This window comes from Bos indicus, chromosome 3 (assembly GCF_029378745.1).
Source record: "Bos indicus isolate NIAB-ARS_2022 breed Sahiwal x Tharparkar chromosome 3, NIAB-ARS_B.indTharparkar_mat_pri_1.0, whole genome shotgun sequence".
Classification (NCBI taxonomy): Eukaryota; Metazoa; Chordata; class Mammalia; order Artiodactyla; family Bovidae; genus Bos; species Bos indicus.
In genome coordinates, this window is record NC_091762.1 from 6,687,040 (window position 1) to 6,711,662 (window position 24,623).

At 39.1% G+C, this 24,623-nt stretch overlaps 1 protein-coding gene across 5 annotated transcripts in view; it reads right to left on the reverse strand.

Moving 5' to 3' along the window:
- The window catches only part of DDR2 (discoidin domain receptor tyrosine kinase 2), a 183,378-nt gene that overhangs the window by 21,538 nt on the left and 137,217 nt on the right, over positions 1 to 24,623 (reverse strand). For all 5 annotated transcript variants that reach the window (XM_070782702.1, XM_019986902.2, XM_019986911.2 and 2 more), the window contains 9 exons: positions 20,732 to 20,915; positions 15,473 to 15,716; positions 11,892 to 11,954; positions 10,892 to 11,022; positions 7,164 to 7,374; positions 4,777 to 5,000; positions 3,213 to 3,340; positions 775 to 966; positions 44 to 278 (listed from right to left, as the gene is read on the reverse strand). In XM_070782702.1, the coding sequence (XP_070638803.1) occupies positions 44 to 278; positions 775 to 966; positions 3,213 to 3,340; positions 4,777 to 5,000; positions 7,164 to 7,374; positions 10,892 to 11,022; positions 11,892 to 11,954; positions 15,473 to 15,716; positions 20,732 to 20,915 (1,612 nt within the window). The remainder of the gene's footprint in view (positions 1 to 43; positions 279 to 774; positions 967 to 3,212; positions 3,341 to 4,776; positions 5,001 to 7,163; positions 7,375 to 10,891; positions 11,023 to 11,891; positions 11,955 to 15,472; positions 15,717 to 20,731; positions 20,916 to 24,623) is intronic.

The following is a 24,623-nucleotide window of genomic DNA, read 5'->3' on the forward strand; positions in this document are numbered from 1 at the left end:
ATGTGCTGGTTGCTAGGGCAGAGCTCAAAAACAGGAAACTCACCAGCAAGATGCTCTCCCAGGACATCCAGCGGATCGGGAGCACTGCCCGGCCCTGGATTCGGTAGTAGTCACCACTGTATAGGTTTCTGCTCATTCCAAAATCAGCTATCTTGATGGTATAGTTCTTACCCACTAAGCAGTTTCGTGTGGCCAGATCTCGATGAACAAAATTAAGTGAGGAAAGGTACTTCATACCAGATGCAATCTGGGTAGCCATAAACTTCAGGTTGGCATAACTGAGGAAATACAAAGGAAGAGAGAAAGTAGCCTCTGGAAACAAGAAGCTGTGGAAGGTACATACTCTACAGTTGGTACCAAAAAACTGGGGTTCCAACTCAGCATCCCTTCTCTATTCCTCATTTATCTCTTTACTTTCCCCCAAAGCACAGCTGCTCTGTTATTCCCTGCACACTAACATCCCCTGACTCATTGGGAAAGACCCTGATGCTGGGAAAGATTGAGGGAAGAAGGAAAAGGGAATGACAGAGGATGAGATGGCTGGATGGCATCACTGACTCAATGGACAAAAGTTTGAGTAAGCTCTGGGAGATAGTGAAGAATAGGGAAGCCTGGTGTGCTGCAGTCTATGGGGTCGCAAAGAGTCAGACACAACTTAGCAACTGAACAACAACATCCCCTACCATACAAGAACAATGATGAACTTTAAAGCTCCCTGCTCCCCATCTTTGTCTCATGAACCCAGGAAAGAGATGGAAGACTCAGCTTATTTACCTGACAGTGGGTACACTGGCAGAGGAAGAATTGGGTGGCTCGTGGCGGGAAAGAAACTGATTGAGATCTCCATTTTCCATGTACTCAGTGATCATGCAAAGAGGATCCTCAGTGATGCACACAGCTAAGAGACGGATGATGTTTGGGTCCTTGAGCCGGGACATGATCTTTATCTCCTTGAGAAAATCATTCCTTTGAAGGACACAGACGTAGATAAACCCAGAGGTTGCCAGAGTTAGAATCAAGAAGTGGGAGAAGACACAGCAAAGTCTAGTCCTGCCCATTATACTAGTCTTCTTTTCCTTTGGATAACCTTTGTGAGAACAGAGAAATTGCTTCCTGGAAACTGTCTCATTCTACTCATCCTGGAATATGATAAACCCTTATTCAACTGTAATTTTGGAGGCATATGGACCATGTCATTCACATTTGCACCCTTAGTATCCAACAAAAGCCCTGCCACATAGAAAGTGATTCAGTTCAGTTCAGTTCAGTTCAGTCGCTCAGTCGTGTCCGACTCTTTGCGACCCCATGAATCGCAGCATGCCAGGCCTCCCTGTCCATTATCAACTCCTGGAGTTCACTCAAACTCATATGATTAATATTTGCTAAATCAAATGTAGGTTATTAAAAACTAGTCTTAAAAATAAAACCTTCAACTGAAAATTATACCTTAAGTGCACTGGGTTCTTTCCCTTTTTTAAAAGCCATGGAGTCACTATAAATAAAGCTAAGGCACTTTTTTATGAAAATAAATAACCATCCTCTGGTTTATCTGATAATTTTTTATTGTCCCATGCTGGCTTCTTTTAATGCAGAGTGTACCAGCAGACAATCACAACACACATTTAGTAACCTGTTCAAAATTGAGCAGTTTAAAGTTCATGGTGGTAATGCAGTCATTTCAAAAGAAGTACTCACTTGGCCAAAACTAATAGCTGTTAGAGTAGATGGTGATGACCACCCTTGAATCACAAAGCGGGCTACCTTCCCAGTAGCAATATTTGGGGGAGTGAAACCACTAGCCCACATTATCAAAACTATTGTAATAGACATGTTGTACGTCTCCTAGGAGTTTTCTAGCAATCCTGGACTGGGAGTCATACCAGTCAATATAAAATCCTTAAAATCAATATGGTTTCAACACCTCTCCTCTTTCATTCCTCCTTCAATCTCAAAGCAAGGGAGTCCATGGTTTGGGAGGGCACACAACCTAAGCCATCCGTTGTTGCTTAATTGGAGTGGGCAAAGATGGAACATCACACCTCATCAAAAAACAGTGAGTGAGAAGGGAGGCTCAAGAAGGAGGGATACATGTATAACTATGGCACAAATCAACATAACATTGTTTAAAAAAAATGTTTTTAACAGGTAAAAGCTTTGTCACATCCCATAGTTTGTTTTTGTTTTTTTTTTCCTTTCTTCTTGCCACCTTCTCTAATCATGGGCTAATATTTATATCAGGAATATTCTTTCTTTCAATGGGACCTGAGGATATCACTTTTCATTCATATTAGTATCCTTCAGATTGAAATTCTCACAGTTAAAATTCCAAAACCACCACAGTTCTGTTCCCTTGACTTTCTTTCTTCTTCATGCCACATCCTGCCAATTGCAAGACTTTTAATAAAACCCTATCACCATTCTTGAAATTTATGATAATTTGAGGTATAGCAATCTAAACTTTTTCTGAATTTGAACATCAGTGAGACAAATCAAGCCAACACAAATGAAGAAATGCATATGTTACCCAGATGTGCAGATTTTCCTGAGACACATTCAATCAGCTTTCAACCAGCATGCCTGTCTGGGTGAGGATTAACTCACCATTACTGTAATGGAAAGGCTGTCAAACAACGGAGTGTGGCTGGAAACTGCAATTTATGTAGTAAAGGATCCAAGAGATTATTAGCCAGTTTGGAAAACTGCTAAAGGACTGTGGATCCTTTTGCTTTGAGGTCCATGGGTACTTTTCCAAGTAGAGGTAGCTTCTCATTTGGGGGGTTGCTGGATATAGACGAAGAGGAGCATAAAAGAGAAAAAAAGGGATGAGAAAGTAAATAGAGATTCAGTGTGAAAAAAGGAGAATGGCAGGAGCTTAGCAAGAAAGATGTGTGTGACTGTGAAAAGTTTGCAAAGGTAGGTAATGACATTCAGGAATGTCAGACTGCTGTGTAGGTTGGGAAGCACAGTGCTGTGCAAAGGAGGTTAGGAAGTAAATACATAGATCTAACAGAAAATGTACATTTGTTTTAGAAGGAGATGAGAATGAAGATGAGAATTACTGACCCATCAGAAATATAAAACACAACAATGGATATATGAGGCAGCTCACAGACCTTCCCATCTCAAAAGAAAATTGCTCAGAAGTTTCCAAGAGTATCCCTGATCCTGAAGATGAAACAAATAAAGGAAAATTCAAAATGTAGACCACAGACCTGGCATTCTTGTTGGCATCTGCTCGGAGCATTTTCACAGCCACCAGGACAGGCTGGTTGGCACTGACATCTAGGGCAAAATCTTTGTCTTTGAACTTTTCCATTCCCTCCACTTCACAGAGATGAACCTAGACAAAAGTCATCTAGTCTCAGCATCATCATTTCTCCTGAAGATGTCTCAGTACTCTTGCTGGGCATTTCCTGGAGATAAACTAACTCTTACAACTCAGGCAAAATAATCAAAAGGCCAATAAGAAGCTATGTGTAGCATATCTTTGACTCAAATAATTGATTTTTTTTAATGGTAAGCTAATGTGATATGTTACTGCTTTATAAAAAATATACATTGGTTGGAATATTAAATATGTGAATGAATCTATAACTATTTTAGTACAGCTATAAAATACAGTATTATTTTATTATACTATAAAATGTCATCTTGTATAAATGCTTCAACTTTGATTCAAGGGAGTATGGCTATAAGATTGCACAAAACATAAGGTATTTTATTCTCTAAGGTAATCCCTTAGGATGGAATTAGCATTATCGGGAACAACTACGTGTCAATAACAGTATAACAAGCCCGCATTTTCAACTCAGGAGACAGAATGAGTGGACATAACACCATAAACGAATGCCATGGGCCCTTCTTCCTCCACCACCACCAAACCTTCACAAGGTTAAAGCATGCCACCCATGCTGGAAACCAGTACTATACGCTTAGGAAACCAAGTTACATTTGGAGTTTAGATGGTGGTGTTGAAGAACTTCTGTTGCCACTTAAATCATTGCTTTGAATTCTCGGAAGGCTCATGTGACTGTTGTAAGAATGAAAAGTCAAATATTACATGCATCACTCTGAGGGCAATTGAGAAGAGTGTTCTCCTTATCTTGGTTAGTGATTTATTCCCTAGTGGCTGATTCTGGGACTAAAAGCAGGGGCGAGGTTGTTTTTGACCATTTTACATGTAACTCCCATTAAAATGGAAAAAAACAAAGTGGCTATCCAATAGCAGGATGTTCTTGGACAGTTTATAAAAGATGATCACATCTTATGGTCCCCACCCTCTGTAACCTACTGTAAAATATTTAGAAAATATTGGATGATTTTAGGATCTCTAAGTCTAGTGACTTTCCTGCCTTAAAAACTCTTGTATAGAAATCAGAATTCCCAGGAATTCCACAGCTATTTGACAAAGATGAGACTGACCCAATACTAGTTTTCTAGAGTAGGGGTCCCCACCTCCAGGAATGTGTATATGATCTAAAGGTGGAGCTGATATAATAGTAATAGAAACAAAGTACACAATAAATGTAATACACTTGGGATTTGGAGATGCCAACGCCACCCCCTCCCCCAGTCCATGGAAAACTGTCTTCCATGACACCTGGTGCCCAAACTGTTGGGGACCGCTATAGAGGACAACACGAGGAGAGATGGCCGGAGGACACGTCCCACATGAGTCCACTCCGGATGGGCCACTTTGCCCTACACATCATTTTTATTCAACTACTTCCTCTGAACTGCCAAGGACTGGAGACTCCACTCCAAGAATCAGCTCACCTCCCCAAACTGGCCTTCACCCAGCTTCTCCTTGAATGTTAAGAGCTTTCTGGGGAACTCTTCCACAGCCACATCTTTTCCGGAGAGCAGGTCCATGGTAACGGCAGGCACAGAGTAGGTGTTTCCTCCAGTCACCCCCTGGAGGTTCACAATGTCAGCCTCTGCGTAGTGGGGCACACCCTCGGGCCCACTGGGCTGGACTGGCTTCACAACGCCACTGCAGCCTGGGAAGACAAGGACAATGAGCTTCATCCCATGGAGCATTTTTGGAGATCTCTTTAAGAAAGAAAATCTGACAGGAAGGCTAAAACATGTAGCCAATTTATGTTAATGTATGGCAAAAACCATCACAATATTGTAAAGTAATTATCTTCCAATTACAATACAGTAAAAAACAAAAATAAAGCCCCCAGTCTAACCTAGGCTATGACATTATTACTTGGACAAAGGTTCCTCTAGAGACTTCCTTATGGCCTCCAGAATACAGGTCACCATTTTATCTCGTACCCTTCTCCTCATGCTACATGATCATTAACAATCTCCTTGACTAAACTTATGGAATTGCAGTGAAGCTCTAGGAAGGCTGGCTATACTAGTTAGGGCAGGAGTATTAAAGTTTTAGGATTTAACAGCATATTTTCTTAATTTTAAGATATGATCACTGATGTAAACAACCTATTTTGGGGATTTAAAACTTTGATTAAATTTATATGATCTAGCTTAAGACAGCCTAACTTTAAAACACATTAAAATACGAGGAGAAATATTTTAGCCTTCAGGAAGTAGGTAAGCTACTTAGGCTCGGCCTAAAAAAAGAATTATATCTCTTTTCTTGTTATCTCTGTGAAAGTCCCGTAGTTCAATATGCTCCATCAAAGTTTGCTATCCACTGAGTGGTAAATATAAAGAAATCTTTCTATAAAGAAAGCTGAACACCAAAGAATTGATGCTTTTGAACTGTGAGGTTGGAGAAGACTCTTGAGAGTCCCTTGGACTGCAAGGAGATCCAACCAGTCCATCCTAAAGGAAATCAGTCCTGAATATTCATTGGAAGGACTGATGCTGTAGCTGAAACTCCAATACTTTGGCCACCTGACGTGAAGAACTGACTCATTGGAAAAGACCATGATGCTGGGAAAGACGGAAGGCAGGAGGAGAAGAGGATGACAGAGGATGAGATGGTTGGATGGCATCACCAACTTGATAGACATGAGTTTGTGCAAGCTTTGGGAGTTGGTGATGGACAGGGAAGTCTGGCATGCTGCAGTCCATGGGGTCGCAAAGAGTCAGACACGAGTGAGCTACTGAACTGAACTGAACTAAACTGAGTGGTAAATACACATTAGTGTCCTTTCTTCCTTTGGAAAGACTCCCTTGAAAAGCCTCTGCCCTCGTGGTCAGTCCTGCTACTTTTCCAGTGGCCTCTCTCCTGAACACCATCAGTCCTCTCCTATTGATGTGGGTCACCTTTGGTTGCTGATATTATGGAAAGAAAACTTGCTCTTAGTCTCAGCAATGACCCTAGCATTCCTTCTGATGTCACTCTGCAGCCCTTTTTAAAAAACACTGGGATGGGAATCAATTGGCACCATTTACCAAAGCAATGCTTTTACTGAGAGAAGGCAAGAGATATTTACTTTCGTAATAAAATCATATATGAGTCTAATAAATCATTCACTAAAGAAAAATGAACAAAAATTAAATAACACGATTATCTGTGCTTAGTCTCTCCGTCGTGTCCAACTCTTTGCAACCCCATGGACTGTAGCCCGCCAGGCTTCTCTGTCCATGGGGATTCTCCAGGCAAGAATACTAGAGTGGGTTGCCATGTCCTTTTCCAGGGGATCTTCCCTACCTAGGGATCAAACCCAGGTCTCTCACATTGCAGGCGGATTCTTTACTGTCTGTACCACCAGGGACGCCCAGCACAATTATCTAGGTGACTAAAAACTGGGGATTCTAGGATGTCTTTAGCTTCATTGTTTTTTCTTCAAGTTTGATTCTAGTCCTGAATTTACTCCTATTGCTGTTTGATATTGAGTAAGTACCTTATCTGAGTCTTCTTACTTTCCTCTTATGAAAAAAGAGGAGGTTGGACTAGTTGGGCTGTTTAAGTTCTTCCGGTGTTAACACTTGAGTAACACATTTTATCTATTTTCTTCTTCTAACATGTGGGGCCTTCCAAACATCTGCTATGATTAGTAGCAGAGGAGAGATGCTCAAATTTGCATAGGAGTAGCAGCAGATCAAGTCTAGAAAAACAGTGTGGACTTCCCAGGAGAAGGTGGACTTCTCTAGGCTAAACTAGACTTGGTTGAGCAGGAGTAATTGTGTCACACCTTCATAAACTTTGTCCCTCAATTCTCTGCCCATCACCTCATCCTCACCTGACTCTTCCTCCCCTGGAGCAAATTCTGGAAGTTTTCGTATCAGCCTGGATGGCTCCTGGTAGTCAGGGCGGAGTGGAAAGATGCGATCATAAGTGGAGTTGGACTCTTGCTCACTTGGTGATGAGGAGCGGTTATTGTTGAACATGCTGGATTCGCTGGGCAGGGAAAGGCTGACTGTCATTTCATCATCCAGCATCCTCCGGGAAGCCTAAAGAGAAGGGGAGAAAGGCATGTTGGCACAAAAGAAATCATCACTCCCTCCTCTTCTTAAATCCAGCTCTTCCACTCAGATGAAAATAATTCTTTAATACTCAAACTCCAGAAGCAATGCAAGTGACAGGGATACAGCCTGGTTCCACAAATACCTACACTGTAGAAATCTAGAAAAATCTTTCATTTCATCAAGGAAGAATTTGACTTACAAATATCTACACTGCCAACATTCATTAACTCCCATTGAAGTACTTATAAGCATCATTCACATGACACTGTAGGAACCTATCAATAACCAATCAAAGAATGTTAATCTTAGCATTTTCAGCCAGTCAGTTCAGTCGCTCAGTCATGTAGGACTCTGTGACCCCATGAATTGCAGCACGCTGGGCCTCCCTGTCCATCACCACCTCCCGGAGTTCACTCAAACTCACGCCCATCGAGTCGGTGATGACAAGTTCTATTAAATAATGAGTTTTCCTGACACCATTCAACCACTTGATTTCATGTAGATATAAATTAAAATGCTCATGAACACAACAAATGTGTTGTAATATGATGAATCTGCACTTCACCTGATCACTCTGGCATTGTATGTTGGAGTAATACTCTCTTTATCCTGCCTTTCTACTAACCAAAAATAAAATGACTACAAAATAGGAAAGGAAAGCCCTACATGTCCAGGGATACTGAAATGAATTATACCTGTGTGTGTGTGTGTGTGTGTGTGTGTGTGTGTGTTAGTAGCTCAGTCATGTCCCACTCTCTGTGACTCCCTGAACTGTAGCCCACCAGGCTCCTCTGTCCATGGAATTCTCCAGGCAAGAATACTGGAGTGGGTTCCCATTCCCTTCTCCAGGGCATCTTCTCAACCTAGGGATTAAACCCAGGTCTCCTGCATTGAAGGCAGATTCTTTACCATTTGAGCTACCAGGGAAGCCCAAATTATACCTAACACAGGAATAAGAAGAATTAAACAGCTAATTGTTCTTGCATTCCATCTAATATGGCCTGCCTGCTCCTTCAAAATGAACTCTCATAATCTAAATATATGTGACTCTTTAGATTTAAACACGTGAAATGTTCTACTCCAGCAAACACACCTTGGGTGCACAATGGAGAAATTGAGATGTCTGCTCCATAAGCTAGGCTGATAGGTCCTCAAAAATGAGTGTGGAGCCCATCACATGTAGGTACTCAATAAATATGGGTTGACTCTCTCTAAGAGAGAATTGAAGACACCTTTATAAGTATCCTGCAAATAACGCTGTAGCATAAAGCTACCTTGAGTAATGTATTGGGAATATAAATATATGCTTAAGGGTCTTCTCCAAAAAATCCTTTCCTCAAGGAGAAATCCTGTGTTATTCCAGAGTGTTTTTAAGTTTTCTCACTCAGGATGTACAGGGATAGAAAGAATTTCTTGAAGGACCAAGTTAAATATTCAAGGGCAAAATGTTTAGTCTCCCTTTTACCTAGAGAGTCTCCAGCCCCAAATTCCTCTCCCAGACCCTGAATATATTCCAGTAGGTTTCAGAAGAAAGACTCAGAGAAGAGTGGTAAATTCTGGTGCAGAGAAAAATAGCTCACAGAATAGAGAACACAGACTCTCCCCCTAAACTAAAAAAATGCAGTCATAACAGACTGTTCAATAAGAGCACAGCATCAAGCTTTCCAATGAATCTTCAGACCACCAGCTTCTTCCACCACCACTCTTTGCTAGCCTTCTCCCTGGAATCTAGATACTCAGTGTGTTTCAGCATTCCAAAAGAAGAAAGGTTTTGGTGTTGCCTCGTGCCAGTGCGTGAGCTCTCTGTGGATTCTACCTTTCAGCCTTCAGTCACTATTTATGGATTGAAAGCTTTAATTTACTCAAAGTATGTTCAGACTCATGATAGAAGTCCCTGTGGGAAGCAAAGAGATCCTCTCTTCTGTGAAATATTCCTGCCTAAAAACCCTAAAGTAAACTTCAGTCTTTCAGGGCCTAAGTGTGTAACAGCTCAGAAGGAATTGCAGGCTGCTTGTCTGGGTCATTCCCTTCACTTCTCTGATATTAGTCCCTTCCTCTTGTTCCACACAGAAGGTTCCAGTCCATTCACCCCTTCTGGTATGTACTCCACAGAGGCACTAGTCTCCTCTGAGAGCCCATCTCCAAACACAGAAGCTATGAACACAATCAGGCATTATTACCCTCCCTCCCGGTCCCAGCCCTCAATGGGCACTTCAAAGTCTCACAACCCAGAGCACCTGTGACCTGTCACAGTCCACATCCATTTGAGCTCATTGACCAGGGACAATGTCCATGGCGAAAGGTGGAAACACTTTATCATCAGCAAACTCAAAGAATATCACACACTTCACAACAGTGCCCAGAGTTGCTATCTGGTCTAAAAAAAAAAAACAAAAGAAGTCATAGATAATCTACCCGTGCATGTGTGCTAAGTCGCTTCAGTCATGTCCAACTCTGTAACCCTATGGACTGTAACCAGCCAGGCTCCTCTGTCCATGGGATTCTCCAGGCAAGAATACTGGAGTGGGTTGCCATCTCCTTTTTCAGGGTATCTCCCTGACCCAGGGATGGAGCCCACATCTGCTTATGTCTCCTGCATCGGCAGGCAGAGTCTTTACCACTAGCGCCATTGGGAAGCCCCAATCTACCCGTGGAGGAATGTATATAGTTTAGAAGAAAAGAAGTCAACAAATGTCAAGACTGGAACAACAAATTTCAACTGGAACCAGCATAAAAAACAGGATATTAATGGCACTGAGAACTTCACATTTTTTAACCAGAAAAACAGTTAAATATAACTACTATGCCCAACTCACCATTATTCAATGAGGTTCAAGTAAAATCATGGAAAAAGTCTCTGTAGACTGTCAAGTGTTAGACAAATGTAGTAGAAATTATACAGATCACTTGGCCTAGACAAAATGAATCTGAGGAGGCATTCAGAGGATGTATAGCCATAACATTCAAGTACAAAAAGAAGTTGGAATAGAATTGCAAGAAACTTGGCTTGGATATTAATGATGTTGGATATTTTTCTACACACACACACCAAAAAACAAGCAAGCAATAAAAAGAAAAGAAACAGCATTATCAGAAATTTTAGCTAGGTATTAGTTATGCATTAGAATTGCTTGTTTTTAAATTAATTTATTTTAATTGTAGAATAATTACTTTATAATTTTTAAAAATACAGATGCTGACACTCCACCCAAAACCCAGTGAATCAGAATCTTCCAGGAAGATGCCTAAATGCGTTGGGAAGGAAAAAAAAGTTTTTGAGTTCTCTAGGGAGGTTTCAAAATCTCCATCCTAAAAATGAAAAACTGGACTTAGCTTATTCTTTTCTGACCCTTTCAGCCCTAGCTTTTCTATTCCTATGCCTCTTGATTATCTTTCTAACCATTTACATCGTTTTGTGATTTGCCTCTTACTCCCAGGGTAAGAGCAGCACAGGAAAGTACGGAGTAGTTTCCTATGTCATGATTGTTCTGCACTTCCTCACCTTCTCCAGCATTTTCTGCCAGAACTGCCTCCAAAGGATGATGACAATGATGGCCAAGAGAATGAAGATGATGGCTACCAAGCAGCCAATCAGGATTCGAGTATTGCTGTCATCAACTTTAAGCATTGGATCTGTAACCAGGAAAGGAAAGATGAAGAATATTATTATCTCACAAGGCAAGAAAAGATGAAGAATATTATTATCTCACAAGGCAAGAAAAGGCTTGGACCAGAGACAAGAAGGCAGAACTTGCTCCTTCAGGATAATTCCACAATATGTCACCTGAACACTTGGTATTGCTACTCTTGTATTACTTCGCTCCTATATCCTACAGTCCACATCCATGGGACAGTAGCCTCCTCCTCATCATGTATTAGACTGGATAATGGAGAGGCTTTCCATTCTTCCTAAAAGTTTGCTCCTTCATACCATGGCTTGGGTCTGCTGGCCTCTAATCTCACCTCATGTAAACCAGGTGAAGAACCAGTTTCACTGTGATTTCTTTGAGACATGCCAGGGTAGCTGAGAGTCCTCTTTGGACTTTACACTATGATTATGTATTTCCCAGATTGCTGACTTATACAGCCAGTGGCTGTCTGAAGCAATGGATACATTTGTCCATATTTCCCTGCAATTGGAGAGACTAGCTTTTGGTTCCATAGACTTCCATTCTTTCCTTGAGATCCCTACAGTGGGTCTCACCTAGACACATCCCCGTCCCTGTTTTTGCTCCACGTGCCCCAAACTTCCAAGAAGCTGTTGGGACAACTCAAGACTCAGCCTCAGCTGAAGAAGCACATGGACCAGCAGGGAAGGGAGTGAGTTTGGGCCATTAACTTTGGATGTGGACTGTCCTATCTTTCCAGAGCTACTCTTCATCCAAGGACACCTTGTATCAAGCCTCCTACACAGTCAGGCCTTTGCACATCTCCACTCTTCTTCATCCTCTGGAAGGTCTCCTCAACTTAATTTTTATAGCGAAGAATTCCATAACACATACCATAGGTTGTGGGGGCCACAGGCGAGGTGGGCAGGGCTCCAGAGTTGTTGTACATTGCAGCATCTGTTATAAAACAAGGGTGAGTCAGAGCTCAAGGGAAGAAGACAGCTAGGTAGTGGTTTTTCTGAAGGTAGGCTCTAAGCTAGTACTTTGTGAAATCAATTTACTGGATTAGAAATGAAATCATATATTATTAATAAATAAATAATATTACCATTCATCTCAACAGCAAGGGCAACTTTTCTTTTGTAAGTATCGTGATATTAAAACCTTTAAGAAAGAATGATCAGAGGGCTGTGACCACACATTATCATAAAGCATGCACAGGAAGTGAGACCCAAGTTCAGTAAAATACAGAGAGAATATAATGAGTTAGAGACATGGAACAGACATGGCGCTGAAGATGATCTTTCCTTCAAGGAAATTAAATTAATTGAACTCCTTTGTTTACTAAAGAGTTTTCATTATGTTTCATTGTCCTAGACTTTTAATTTACAAATTAAGCCTCCGTCCTTATAGATAAATTAGAGCAGGGGTCCCCAACCTCCAGGGTCTATCACTGGATGATCTGAGGTGGAGTTGATGTAATAACAGTAGAAACAAAGCACACAATAAATGTATGTGCTCGAACTATCCTGAAACTACCACCCCTCTCCACCCCGTCGGTGGAAAAATTGTCTTCCACGAAACTGGTCCCTGGTGCCAAAAATGTTGGGAACTACTGAGTTAAATTATCCTTTACTGTGATCCTGAAGCTTCTAAGACTAGATCCCCAAAGTGTATTTGACAGATTGATGTTGGTAACTTATTTTTCACTCTGATTTGTCTAATAAAGAGGGGAAGAATGAAAATACTCACTTCCCATTCAAAAGAGATTCTCTCCCCAAAACCTAATTTTTCTTCTTATTAGCATTATGATATAAATAAAGTATCTGGCACCCACCTGTACTTTTCTGAATTGGATTCTCAGGCTTCAGTGAAAACTAATATTATCATGACATTAAAGTTCCAGATATTTCAGCAGTCAAAAACTATGTAACTATAGTTACATAGCTACACCTATTTTAAGTCTTTTTGGCAGACTTCTAAAAGTGTCTTCTTTAATGTTAATGAGAATATACACAGCAGACATAAGTAACATGTTGGTCTGATTTGAGTTTACACGGGACGTATTTAATCACTTACTGAGAATATTTTTTCAAAATTGTATTCTTATCAAGAAAATATAAAAAAGATATGAATACACTTTCTGTGATTTTATGCCATAAACACCACTGTTTAGATCATTTAATATGAAACAATTGCACTGACACACTTGTTCCATTTTCCTTTCAGAAATACAAGTTTGAGATGACTTAAAACTGATCATTCATGATGTTCTAAAATTCTTTGGTCATTAAGTTAGCAAAATATGCTTTATATTAATTCCTGAAGCAAACATTTCAAGTCTCCTGCAGAAACTCTGAGGATGGTGGAAACCTACTGTCTCCTAATTAACACTTAGAACGTTAAGTAACACTGATTTTGAACATTTAAATTTCTTCCCTCAATAAATACTTTATAAAATAATGAATCCACTTACTCTTAGCTTAAATTTTTAAAACAGAAGGTATTGAGGCACCAAACCTCTTTTTCTAAACATGTACTGTATTTCCTTATCAATACATCTTAATCAGCAAAACATCTTAAAATTTTTTTCTTTTAAAAATCAAATTAGGAAGTATGGGATCTTCTGGTTTATTTTTAGTCTTCCCTCTTCTCTGATGTCATTTTTTTGCCTATATTCTTCTTCCAGGCCTAGTATAAAGTCTCGCTCCTTTGTCCATTACAAATCCACTCTCTAGTGACCTCTCTCCTTCTGACCTTATTGTAGGTCACCACTTTGAACATCTTATGAAAAAAGATCGTTATCTAGGTTTTAAATCCTCATCTGAACTGTGATGATACAGACAGTGTCCTAAACGGCTTTTAACTTTTCATGATTTGATGCAGTCCATATTGGCAACTTTGTGGTCTCTAAATACCATTCCCCAATAAAAGGAACCAAGATCAATTGAGGAAATGTGATTCTACATCTGGGGCAACGAATGCTCAAAATAAGCTTGGGACATCTTGTTCTTTTAAATAGTAAAACAGCTATCAAAAACTTATAGGATCCAATTCAAAGTAGACAGAGCCAGCTTAAAGGCATGTGCTCTGGTCAAATGCAGGCAATCCAAGTATTAAAAAGAATATTATTTGCAACACACACCAAATTTATAAAAACCAATGAATGCATAATAATACTAAGAAACATAACAAGGATGAAAATCAAAACAAAATCTATTCAACACCACTGAAAGTTGCTAAAGGTTGCATTAACTCATTACTCTGAAAATTGATGAAAAAAATTAATCACGTATCCTGCCCTTGCAATGCAAACTATATTTCAGGGTTAACAAGTATATGGGGAATAGTTCTCATATTCAGAATAAATTCAGCTAATAAATGCAAAAGGAACAAAAGAATCAGAAAATCACCAGTCAACAACTCCTAATGAAATAATTTAAGCAGTGGTCATCAATGGAGGGTGACGTCTAAGGAGAAAGATTGTGGGGAACTTTTATGTGAAAGAAAAACCACCTGAGCCCAAGATCAATCTTAGCATCACTAAAAGTGAGGGAGTCTAACATAACATCTCCATGATGAGATTCAACATAAAGTACACAATACTATCTACGAAAAATCCTTAGCAAAAACAAATATTGAATTTGAATCAAATTCACCTGTAAATATAACCTCCAGTCAACAAGACGACAGAGGATGTAAGTTACAGTAAAATGACACCATGGAAAGCAATCAGTTAATCCAGAATGGAAGTGTTTTTTAATTTATTCTTTAGATTAAAAGAGATACAACCTAGCAATGTAATAAAGGAAATACACCAGGAGGGGCTTATTAGTAGGATCCTAATTCATTCAAGCCCACTGTTGTTAAGACATTATTAGACAATCAAGGATACATGAGTGTGGGTTGGCTATTACATTAAGGAATTAGTTATTAATAAATGTTGTTACAATACATTGTTATGAAGATAATGTTATCTTCTCAGGTGTATTCTAAAATTTTATTATTGAAATTCAAATAACATCTCAGATTTGCTTCAAAACTCTATAGCAAGAAGGGAGGAATAAATGACCAAAAAATCAATGATTAGTAAAGCTAAGTGATGGATGGAGGCGCATTGTTCTCTTTAGTGTATATTTAGACATCTTCATTTAAAGACTTTAATAGTGCTTAGGTTTGCTTTCCCTTAACTGGTTTGATTTACATTAAAGTTTTAACACATTGTACTCATTTTCTTTCTTTTTTTTTTTTAGACAAATATGAGTGAGAGCCAAGTAAACATTCTGTCCACTTCCACAGTCTCGTCTCTGCCCTTCCACAACCAAATTAGTGGCGAAAAAGATTCTATCTACCCATGAGACGCCACTTGGATAACTTTTTTCTTCTCAGAGACCCACCAATGAGAAGCTCTGGACACTGCCTTCCTCCTTCACCACCCTGCTCCCACTTCCCTAAGGGTCATCCAAGCTCCCAACCTGATTGGAAGGTGATCTCACTGAACATCATCCAGGTGTCAGCAAAATGGTATTGGCACTTGATGGCACTGGCCATGCGGTGGTGGAGGGGCACAGTGACGAAGCGAGCACTGGGGTTGACGTCATCCAGCACCAGCGGGAAGGAGACGGCGTTAGGTTCCCATTCATTGGCTTCAGAGCGGAAGTAGCACTGGACCTCCTTAAAAATCTTCACACCCTTAGCAAACATGTTGTTGCAGTGGACCTGGCCGAGAAAGAGGCATGGAGTGACAGCTTGACCCTGCTGGCTGGCACTGGGGACACAGTGCAAGCTCACCCAGTAAGACCTTAGACTTGTCAAATTTCTCTGAGCACCACCCTTGGTGAATACTTGATGCTCTGCAGTAATGCATTTTTCCCTTCTAGGAACCTCACAGTGGCACTGGAACATTGCTCTGACTTTACAAAACCTAGGCTGCTACTCTAGTCACCGTTATACAATTGTGCTTCCCTCGCCATCTTGCTGCACACTGCTGGGAGAGGCATCCTCATCTGTTAAACGAGGGCTGGACCAGCCTCCTCTCAGCTCCTTCCTTGCCCTTAACACTTGCTGGTCTGTCATGGTGCCTCTCACCACTCCAATCCTCTCAACCCTGGTTGCTATCTACGCAGAATCAAGCTATTCTGAACTACTTTCTCCTAGGTACATTTCCAAAGTTAATCCACTCCTTTCAACGAGTTTAGATGAGAACCCTGAAATAACATGCTATCCAATACAATTTCATCTTTCTCTTTAGAAATCTCATTTTGACTGTCAGACACACTAGCATTTGTCAGCCAGAGACACAAGACTTAATTATCTCTCAATTAAATTCATTTTGGTAAAGCCATTCTGATGAATGCATTAAATCTTCATCATAGATACTTTCTGAGATGAGAAAAGAAAGTCTTTGGGAAGGTAGCTTGTACCCTCTTGCCCGCTGCCATGACTCTCTCACCAGGGTATTTGTATGGCTTTTAAGGGTCATCAGGAAGAAGGATTCCACAACAGTTCTTCTGTAGCACCTTGCTGTGAGTAACATCCCTCAAAAGCAGAATGTCCATGATTGTAACTAAGTCAAGTCTCTGGTGGTAGTTCAGTAACATTACCTCAGGCTCAGTCCATTGTAGAAAATGGAGCTTTGCTGGTCACTCTCCCCTGAATTTAAAGACTTTAGGTTGGAAAAGCATCATTGTAATTTTTGGAATATATTTGTTATTTCAATTTTATGTCTTGCTTAGTCCCTGAATTGTAACCCTTCAATACCGTCCTCTGGTTTCTGGGTAATCAGTACAACCTAAGTGGCTCAAATGGTAAAGAATTTGCCTGCAATGCAGATCTCGGTTTGATCCCTGGGTTGGGGAGATCCCCTGGAATAGGAAATGGCAACCCATTCCAGTATTCTTGCCTGGAGAATTCCATGGACAGAGGAGCCTGGCGGGCCACAGTCCAAGGAATCACAAAGAGTCGGACACCACTGAGCAACTAGCACTTTCATTTTTTTTAATTCAGAATTTATTTTTAGCTGAGGAAGAAGTAATGATATAGGAATTTAATGACTGATGAAACAGACCAGAGATATGTGAAAAGAATAAAATCATGAAATATTAGAGTGACTGGAGACTTCAAAAATCTTCTAGTCCAGTTCTCTGTATACTAATTAGGAAACTGACATTTCAAGAGGTTTGACCTTTCTGGGGTCAGTCAACATCAGAACAGGATCTAGAATCGTAGACTGCAGTCCAGCATGCTTTCCATATCCACACCACATGGAAAGGGGGCAAATCACCTCAGATTTCCCATTTGGATTTTCCTCTAAATGTTAATGATGAAAACGTGTTAATATCTTCTTTGGGATGAATTAATAGCTCCAGTCTATTGAACACAAGTAAGTAGAATAAGGCTAAGAACAGAATCAAAAAAAAAAAAAAAAAGAACAGAATCAAAGAAATGCCATCTATGGCTTCAATAGATTTTTCAGATGTTTTGAAATCTGTGGAGTGTTGGATAAGTGGTCTGTGGGGAAGACAATAATCTGACCTGCAAATGTTTTGGGAATCCTCCTGGAATGCAAATACATAGAACAGGATTTCATTCCCCAATGGACTTAAACACCCATGGCGGATTCATGTTGATGTATGGCAAAACCAATACAATATTGTAAAGTAATTAGCCTCCAATTAAAATAAATAAATTTATATTAAAAAATAAATAAATAAAAATATTTATTTAATAAATAGAAAACATTTTAAAATGCATTTATATATATATATATATATTTCAGAATCTCTTTCAATTTTTTTTCCTTGTTTGTCTTTTATTTTCATTTTACATTTTTCCAAAGAAAAAGCTCTTGGGTTTACAATAATTTATATAGTTTTCCAGTTTTAATTAATTGGTTTATACATTAATCTTTGATGTTGGAATTAAGTGTCTAGTTCATTTGTTTTATATCTTCCTTTTTTAATAATGAAGAAAATATTCAATACCATGAATTTTATTCAGTGTAGTTTTATATGTATCCCATTTGTTTTGACATATGTAATGTTTTCATTTTCTAAACGCTCTGTGGATTCACATTTCTTCTAAATGCTGTATTTTAACTACAATCAGGGCAGAGAAGGAAATGGGCAGTACTTTGCCTAGGAAGCAAAACTCCTCTCTAGAAGACATTGATGACCTGAAAGTCATCATTACTTTTTGTTTCAGAAAAGTTAAAACAAGGTAGATACCTGTTCAGCCTCTTAGCCTTAAGAGGACCAACCCTGAGTCAGCTCCTGAGAAGTTTCTGGTACCTTCTCATTGCAGAATATGCTTTTGAATAATTTTGACCTGTGATAAACTACACAGGAGTGGCTGGGGACTCAGGAAGATAAAAGTCAATTGAGTTAATATTATAGCTTTATGGGGGTTTTAAAATACATTTTATTATTTGTGGGACTAGAAATTCTCCCAATGATATACAATGAATTGATATGCTTGTTCATAGGTACACATTGGGTATACATCTTATTCACAACACAAATAAATTTTTCTTTGAAGAATACACAGTTTTGCTACCATGCAAATTTCCCTCCTCCCCGCAAAAAACTTGTGAAGGACAATTTGTTATACACAATTGCACACATGTTTTACAACTGCCAAAGAACCATTCATGAGCAACACACTGGCAGACCAGGTATATTTTTCTGTTCTTATCATATAACTAATAACTATATTATAATCTTTTATACTATTATTATTAATAGTATTAATAATATTATATTATTATTATTATAATAACCATATTATTATCTTTTATAACTATTATAATATTAACTATATTATAATAACTAATTATCCAATTAGGAGATATTATCATCTTAACATGTGAGAGTGATGTAATAGACATGCATTTTCTTTCTGACTCCAGTTTCATGCCAAGAATTAACAAATTTTTATTTACTAGGACAATTTGTTATACACAATTGCACACATGTTTTACAACATGTGTAAAGTCTTAATGGTAAAACAGTTTCCCTTCTTCAGGGTTCCTACATACCTCTTTCTGCAAATAGTGTCTTTCCCCACTGAACCTCAAACTGTCCCAAGAAAGAAACTATTTCTTATTCATCTGTTTACCCCAGAATCTAGCATTCAGGTTTAACATCTAATCTGGTCACACTTCACATGGATGTTTTCTTCCCTTCTATTCCTTTCTCTCTGAAACATACATGGGTTTGAAAAGGCAAAATGACCATTTGAGCTAAGTACCACCATACCAACAGAGATGTCCTCAATGCTTACATCTAGGGTGGGCTGTCCTGAAAGGCCCTACCCCAGAGAAAATGGAAATCAGGCCTTAAGTCCCCTCCCTAAGCTCTTCTCAGGGCTCACTTAACTCTTCACAGAGCTGTCCTTTTCCCAGATCTTTCAGCTTTCATCCAAGTCCTCAATAAAATTTACCTACTCACTCTTAACTACTCTGTAATAATAAACTGATAAAATCACTTCTGCTATTGCACTGAAGACATTAACTTTTGCATTTTAATGCAGACTTTGGGGTGATGGCATTTTAGCAAAAACAAATTTAAAAACCTAATAACTTACATTTGACAGCTTAGAAAAGACTTGGGTTAAAACCACACCACCTCACTTGCCTTGAATCTCATTCATTGGATAAAACTCCTCTGGCTAGGCAAAGAGTCACAGAGATCTCAAAATCTGGACCTGAGGTCTAAAATCCAGATGTTGGCCCAGCCAGAAGTCACAGCAATTTCTCTTGCCTGGCCCCAGTCCTTCTACAAGTTTCTGTTTATAGTTGAGAAAATACAATTGCATTTTCAGTGTCTTATTGCTGTTCATCGTATCTCCTCCTCCTTCTACCCTACGTGGCAGAGATACAGAGATATACATGGCGAAAGTAGGCAATAAAGGATGTCATTTGTTCATTTGCAAACATTTTTTGAGCCTGCATATATATAACTGCCAGGTGCTTGGGTACTGAGATCAGAAAGCAGAGTCACCACCTTGGAGGAGCTTGAGGTCTAATAAGAGAACCAGACACATACACATATAGCTGATCATAGATAAGGAAACAAAGAACTCTGGGAATAGAAGTGTATGGGATCTTTTATCACGGTTTCTCAGTGCTGTGGGCATAGAGAAAATACTCAGAGGGTGGAGACTGGTTCAAAATATAGAGCCCTTTCTTCTTCCATTGAGCATCAGAGCTACAGTGAGCCACCCTTACTGACAAGAGCGTGTCCCCTCCCTGAAGAGTGCTGGGCAGAGCCAAGTAATGATGTCCACGGCCCTAGTCACTTCTGCCCTTGTGGGCCCTACCCTTCATAAAAACACATTAAAATTATATTTTACAACCATGTTTGTTAAAAAAGATGAGAATAACTTTGACCCTAAAACTCATTTCTTTTATTCTGACAGTAAAAGAAGTTAAATCATTTCTGTGGGCTTAAAGTATGGGTCCCAGACGGTGCACCCAATTTGCATAATGAATATGTCAACTCTGTTGATGAGACAACAGCAACAAAATACATTGAAAAACAGTGACCTAGTCCAACACGCTTATTTACAAATGAAGAAAACACCCCAGAGAAATGAAGTGACTCATGAAATGCCTGCAGCTAGTTAGCAGTAGAATATGTATTTGAATCCTGTTCTGCTGGCATTACCCTCAGGTTCTTCCCAGCATGCCTTTTCCCTCGATCATGATTTTGGCTTCCATGCCTAACTCCACTGACCTTCATAGTAGTAAAATTCCTGATGCGGTCAAACTCAAACATGATCTCGATGTAACCATTGGTGGCACTCTCGTTTCTCCAGCCTACATAGTCATAGCCTGGCCACACATGGTACTCGTGGGTCTGCGTGAAATCATCCAGGCCAGACACCCCATCAGTCAACTGGCCCAGCCCTTCAGTCATGCTGCTCAAACCAAAAAAGGAGAAGAAAACAGGAGAGAGGAACTTGGAGTTAATCGCACATTTACAGAAGAGTTTTTATCCAGTTTCTCCACCCCAGGTTTTGTAAGAGTTGATTATCTTGGAGGTTGAAGAATTATGAAAAATCCAATATAGTTTACAGTACTGACTCATTTATCCTACATCAATGGGGAACAAAGAATTCCATATAATGAATTTTACAAAATATTGGATACTTAACTCTATTATAGCAAAGCTTTTAAACACTTTTAAAAATCATTTTATATGAAAAGCTTTCTATGATCTATTGTATCCTTACCTGTTCTTATACTTAACATAATAAGTCTTTATATAACGATTCCACATTATCAAGTGCGTTTGGCAAATTTATCCATTAATGAGTAAATAAGTGAATGCATAGAATGAATAATGTAGTAGATGGTGGCACTTGCTTATCACTAAATAAATGGTTGGAACCAGAGCTGGTTGGAAATTTTCCTGACTCCCCTTTGACTGTATATTGTTATTGTTTGATGAGTCAATTCCAGAGCAGCCAGTCTTGCCTTCTACTTCACATCCCCAACAACTTAATTTGATATCAAACTAATGGGGGAAAAAGTAACCACTGCCAAATTTAAATACTAATTTAATTCTAATTCCATTTGTAGAATACTAGATTCATGTAGTAAAACGCATGGGTCCACATGAGTATCTCAGGTATTGGATTGCATTTTCTTTTCTAGTTTGGCAGCCTTTCCACTTCTGAGTGTGAGGCTATTGTGAATGGCTGAAATTGCCAGAAGCCTGACTGCTTCTGTTTAAAGTTTGAAGAACATAAAGAGACCTCCTTCCTTCTTTTATGGAGGGACAGAACGAGAACACATCATGTGCAGTTGCTCTCTCCTCAAGCTCTGGAAGCTATGTCAGGAGTCTCCCAAATGAAAAGACTGGGATCGTCACCCTCAAGCAATATTCTGTGTGATCCTTGAGGTTACAGGCAAAGCAATGCCATGTAAAATTTGTGAATTACAAAAAAAAAAAAACTGATTACAGTGATTGTGCCAAGCTTACAGATATATTTTTAAGTATATTTGCTCATTGAAAAATGTTTGGCAAATTATAATATTTATCTACAGGGACTAAACCCTGGCTCTCCCTTCCAAGGTTTTGCCTTCTTTTTCTTCTCTCTACAGATCAAAAAGGCTAGGACAGCATAAGTTTACTTGTCATGAATGTATTTCCTATTGTCCCCAGAAAAATAAATCCCCATGAAAATCTTCAGAAAAGCAACACAATTAAAAGGAATGCTAATTCAATTCCCTTTAATCAGAATTTAATCAAATGGGGAAAGAGTAAGGAAAGAAACTTTGCCTGTTTACTTTACATACTTTAGGACTGTTAGAATTTCTACAAGAGTATACATTACTTTTAGATTTTTAAAAATTTAAATAAGTAACTTTTGCTACTATGACTGTTTATTTCCTGAGAACTTGAATTAGGTAACTTTGTTATCTTCTCACTCAGCCACACCCCAACTAGATATCTCATGACCTCAATTATGAGGTGGAAGCTGATTATGTCTAAATCTCTGCAATCTTTTTTTTTTTTTTTTACCTTTTCTCTGGGGTCCATCCAGAATCATATTTCTAGTTATCTGCCTTATTTCACCATCTGAACGTCCTATCAGTTCCTTACATTAATAACCCAAACTGAATCCATCATCATCTGTGTCTAAACTAAATCTTTCGCCTAGATTTCCCATTTCTGTCAACTCTACTTCTCTTCCATTTCCACTGAGAGTTCCTGGCATAAAATAAGCATATATTTGTTGAATGAATACATGTCACCTTCATTGTTTGAGTTACCTGGACTACCATGTTTCATCTGACTCTTTCTCACATCCAGTGGTCCCTAAGTGAGTACCTCTTTCTCATTCCCATTCTCACAGTCACCACTTTGGCCTGGGTCCTTAACTCTTTTCATGTGACTGAACTTGGAATTAGAATATATTCCCCTCTTATCCTCTCTTTCTATTCAAATCTAGCCTTTGAATAGCTTAATGAATCTACCTAAAGTACAGCTCCCATCATGTTCTTCTCCAGCTTTAAAAAAATCTTCAGCAGCTCATTGTGTTGGTGATGTTGATAAAGAAGAACAACTCCCCCTCCTTGTCTCTTCTTCCTGGCCTTGGCTCCCTTTTCTCCACATTCTCTCTATAATGTATCATTTATAGATTTTTAAAATCATGGCCATACTGATGGTTGTGAGGTGATACTTCATTGTAGTTTTGATTTGCATTTATCTAATAATAAGCAATGTTGAGCACTTTTTCATGTAAGACCAGAAACTATAAAACTCTTAGAGGAAAACATAGGCAGAACATTCTTTGACATAAATCACAGCAAGATCCTCTATGACCCACCTCTTAGGGTAGTAGAAATAAAAATGAACAGATGGGATCTAATTAAACTTAAAAAGCTTTTGCACAGCAAAGGAAGCCATAAACAAGATGAAAAGATGGAAAAATCTACATCCAAGATTACTGCACCCAACAAGGATCTCATTCAAAATTGTTGGAGAAATAAAAAGCTTTACAGACAATCAAAAGTTAAGAGAATTTAGTACCACCAAACCAGCTTTACAACAAATGTTAAAGGGACTTGTATAGTCAACAAATAGAAGAGAAGGAAAAGATCTACAAAATCAACCCCAAACAATTAAGAAAATGGCAATAGGAACATATCTATCAATAATTACTTTAAATGTAAATAGATTAAATGCTCCAACCAAAAGACACAGACTGGCTGAATGGATACAAAAACAAGACCCATATATATGTCTACAAGAAACCCACTTCAGACCTAAAGATACATATAGACTGAAAGTGAGAGGATGGAGAAATATATTGCATGCAAATGGGAAGCAACAGGAAGCTGGAGTAGCAATCCTCATCAGACAAAAGAGACCTTAAAATAAAGAAGATTACAAGAGATAAGGAAGGACACTGCATAATGAGCAAGGGATCAATCCAAGAGGAAGACATAACAGTTGTAAATATCTATGCACCCAACATAGAAGCATGTCAATACATAAGACAAACACTAACAGATATAAAAGGAGAAATTGACAGTAACACAATAATAGTAGGAGACTTTAACTCCCCACTCACACCACTGGTCAGATCATTAAAACAGAAAATTAATAAGGAAACACAAGTCTTAAATGATACATTAGATGAGATGGATCTCATTGATATCTTCAGGACATTCCATCCAAATGCAGAAGAACACACCTTCTTTTCAAGTGCACATGGAACATTCTCCAGGATAGACCACATCTTGGGTCATACATCAAACCTCAGTAAATTCAAGAGAATTGAAATCATATCAAGCATCTTCTCCAACCACAACACTGAGACTAGATTGCAGGGAGCCGGTGGGAGGACCTCTGCCCTTGGCAAAGGTCATGAGGAATGAGGCTCGACATACACAAAGGCGGGATCGAGCCTCAGGAGTCCCCCTGGAAATTCTCGAGCATCTACCCCCATAACCAGAGCCTGCCTACTTTACTACTTTGTGCTCTCACCTACACCTCTGACTTTACGGGGGGCTGTCCCCCACCACCTCTTTTGGAGAAGGAGTTAACTTAGAGCTCCAGTTAATAAAAACTCCTGGGCATGACAAGAGTGTTTTAACCTACAAACTCCTCTGAA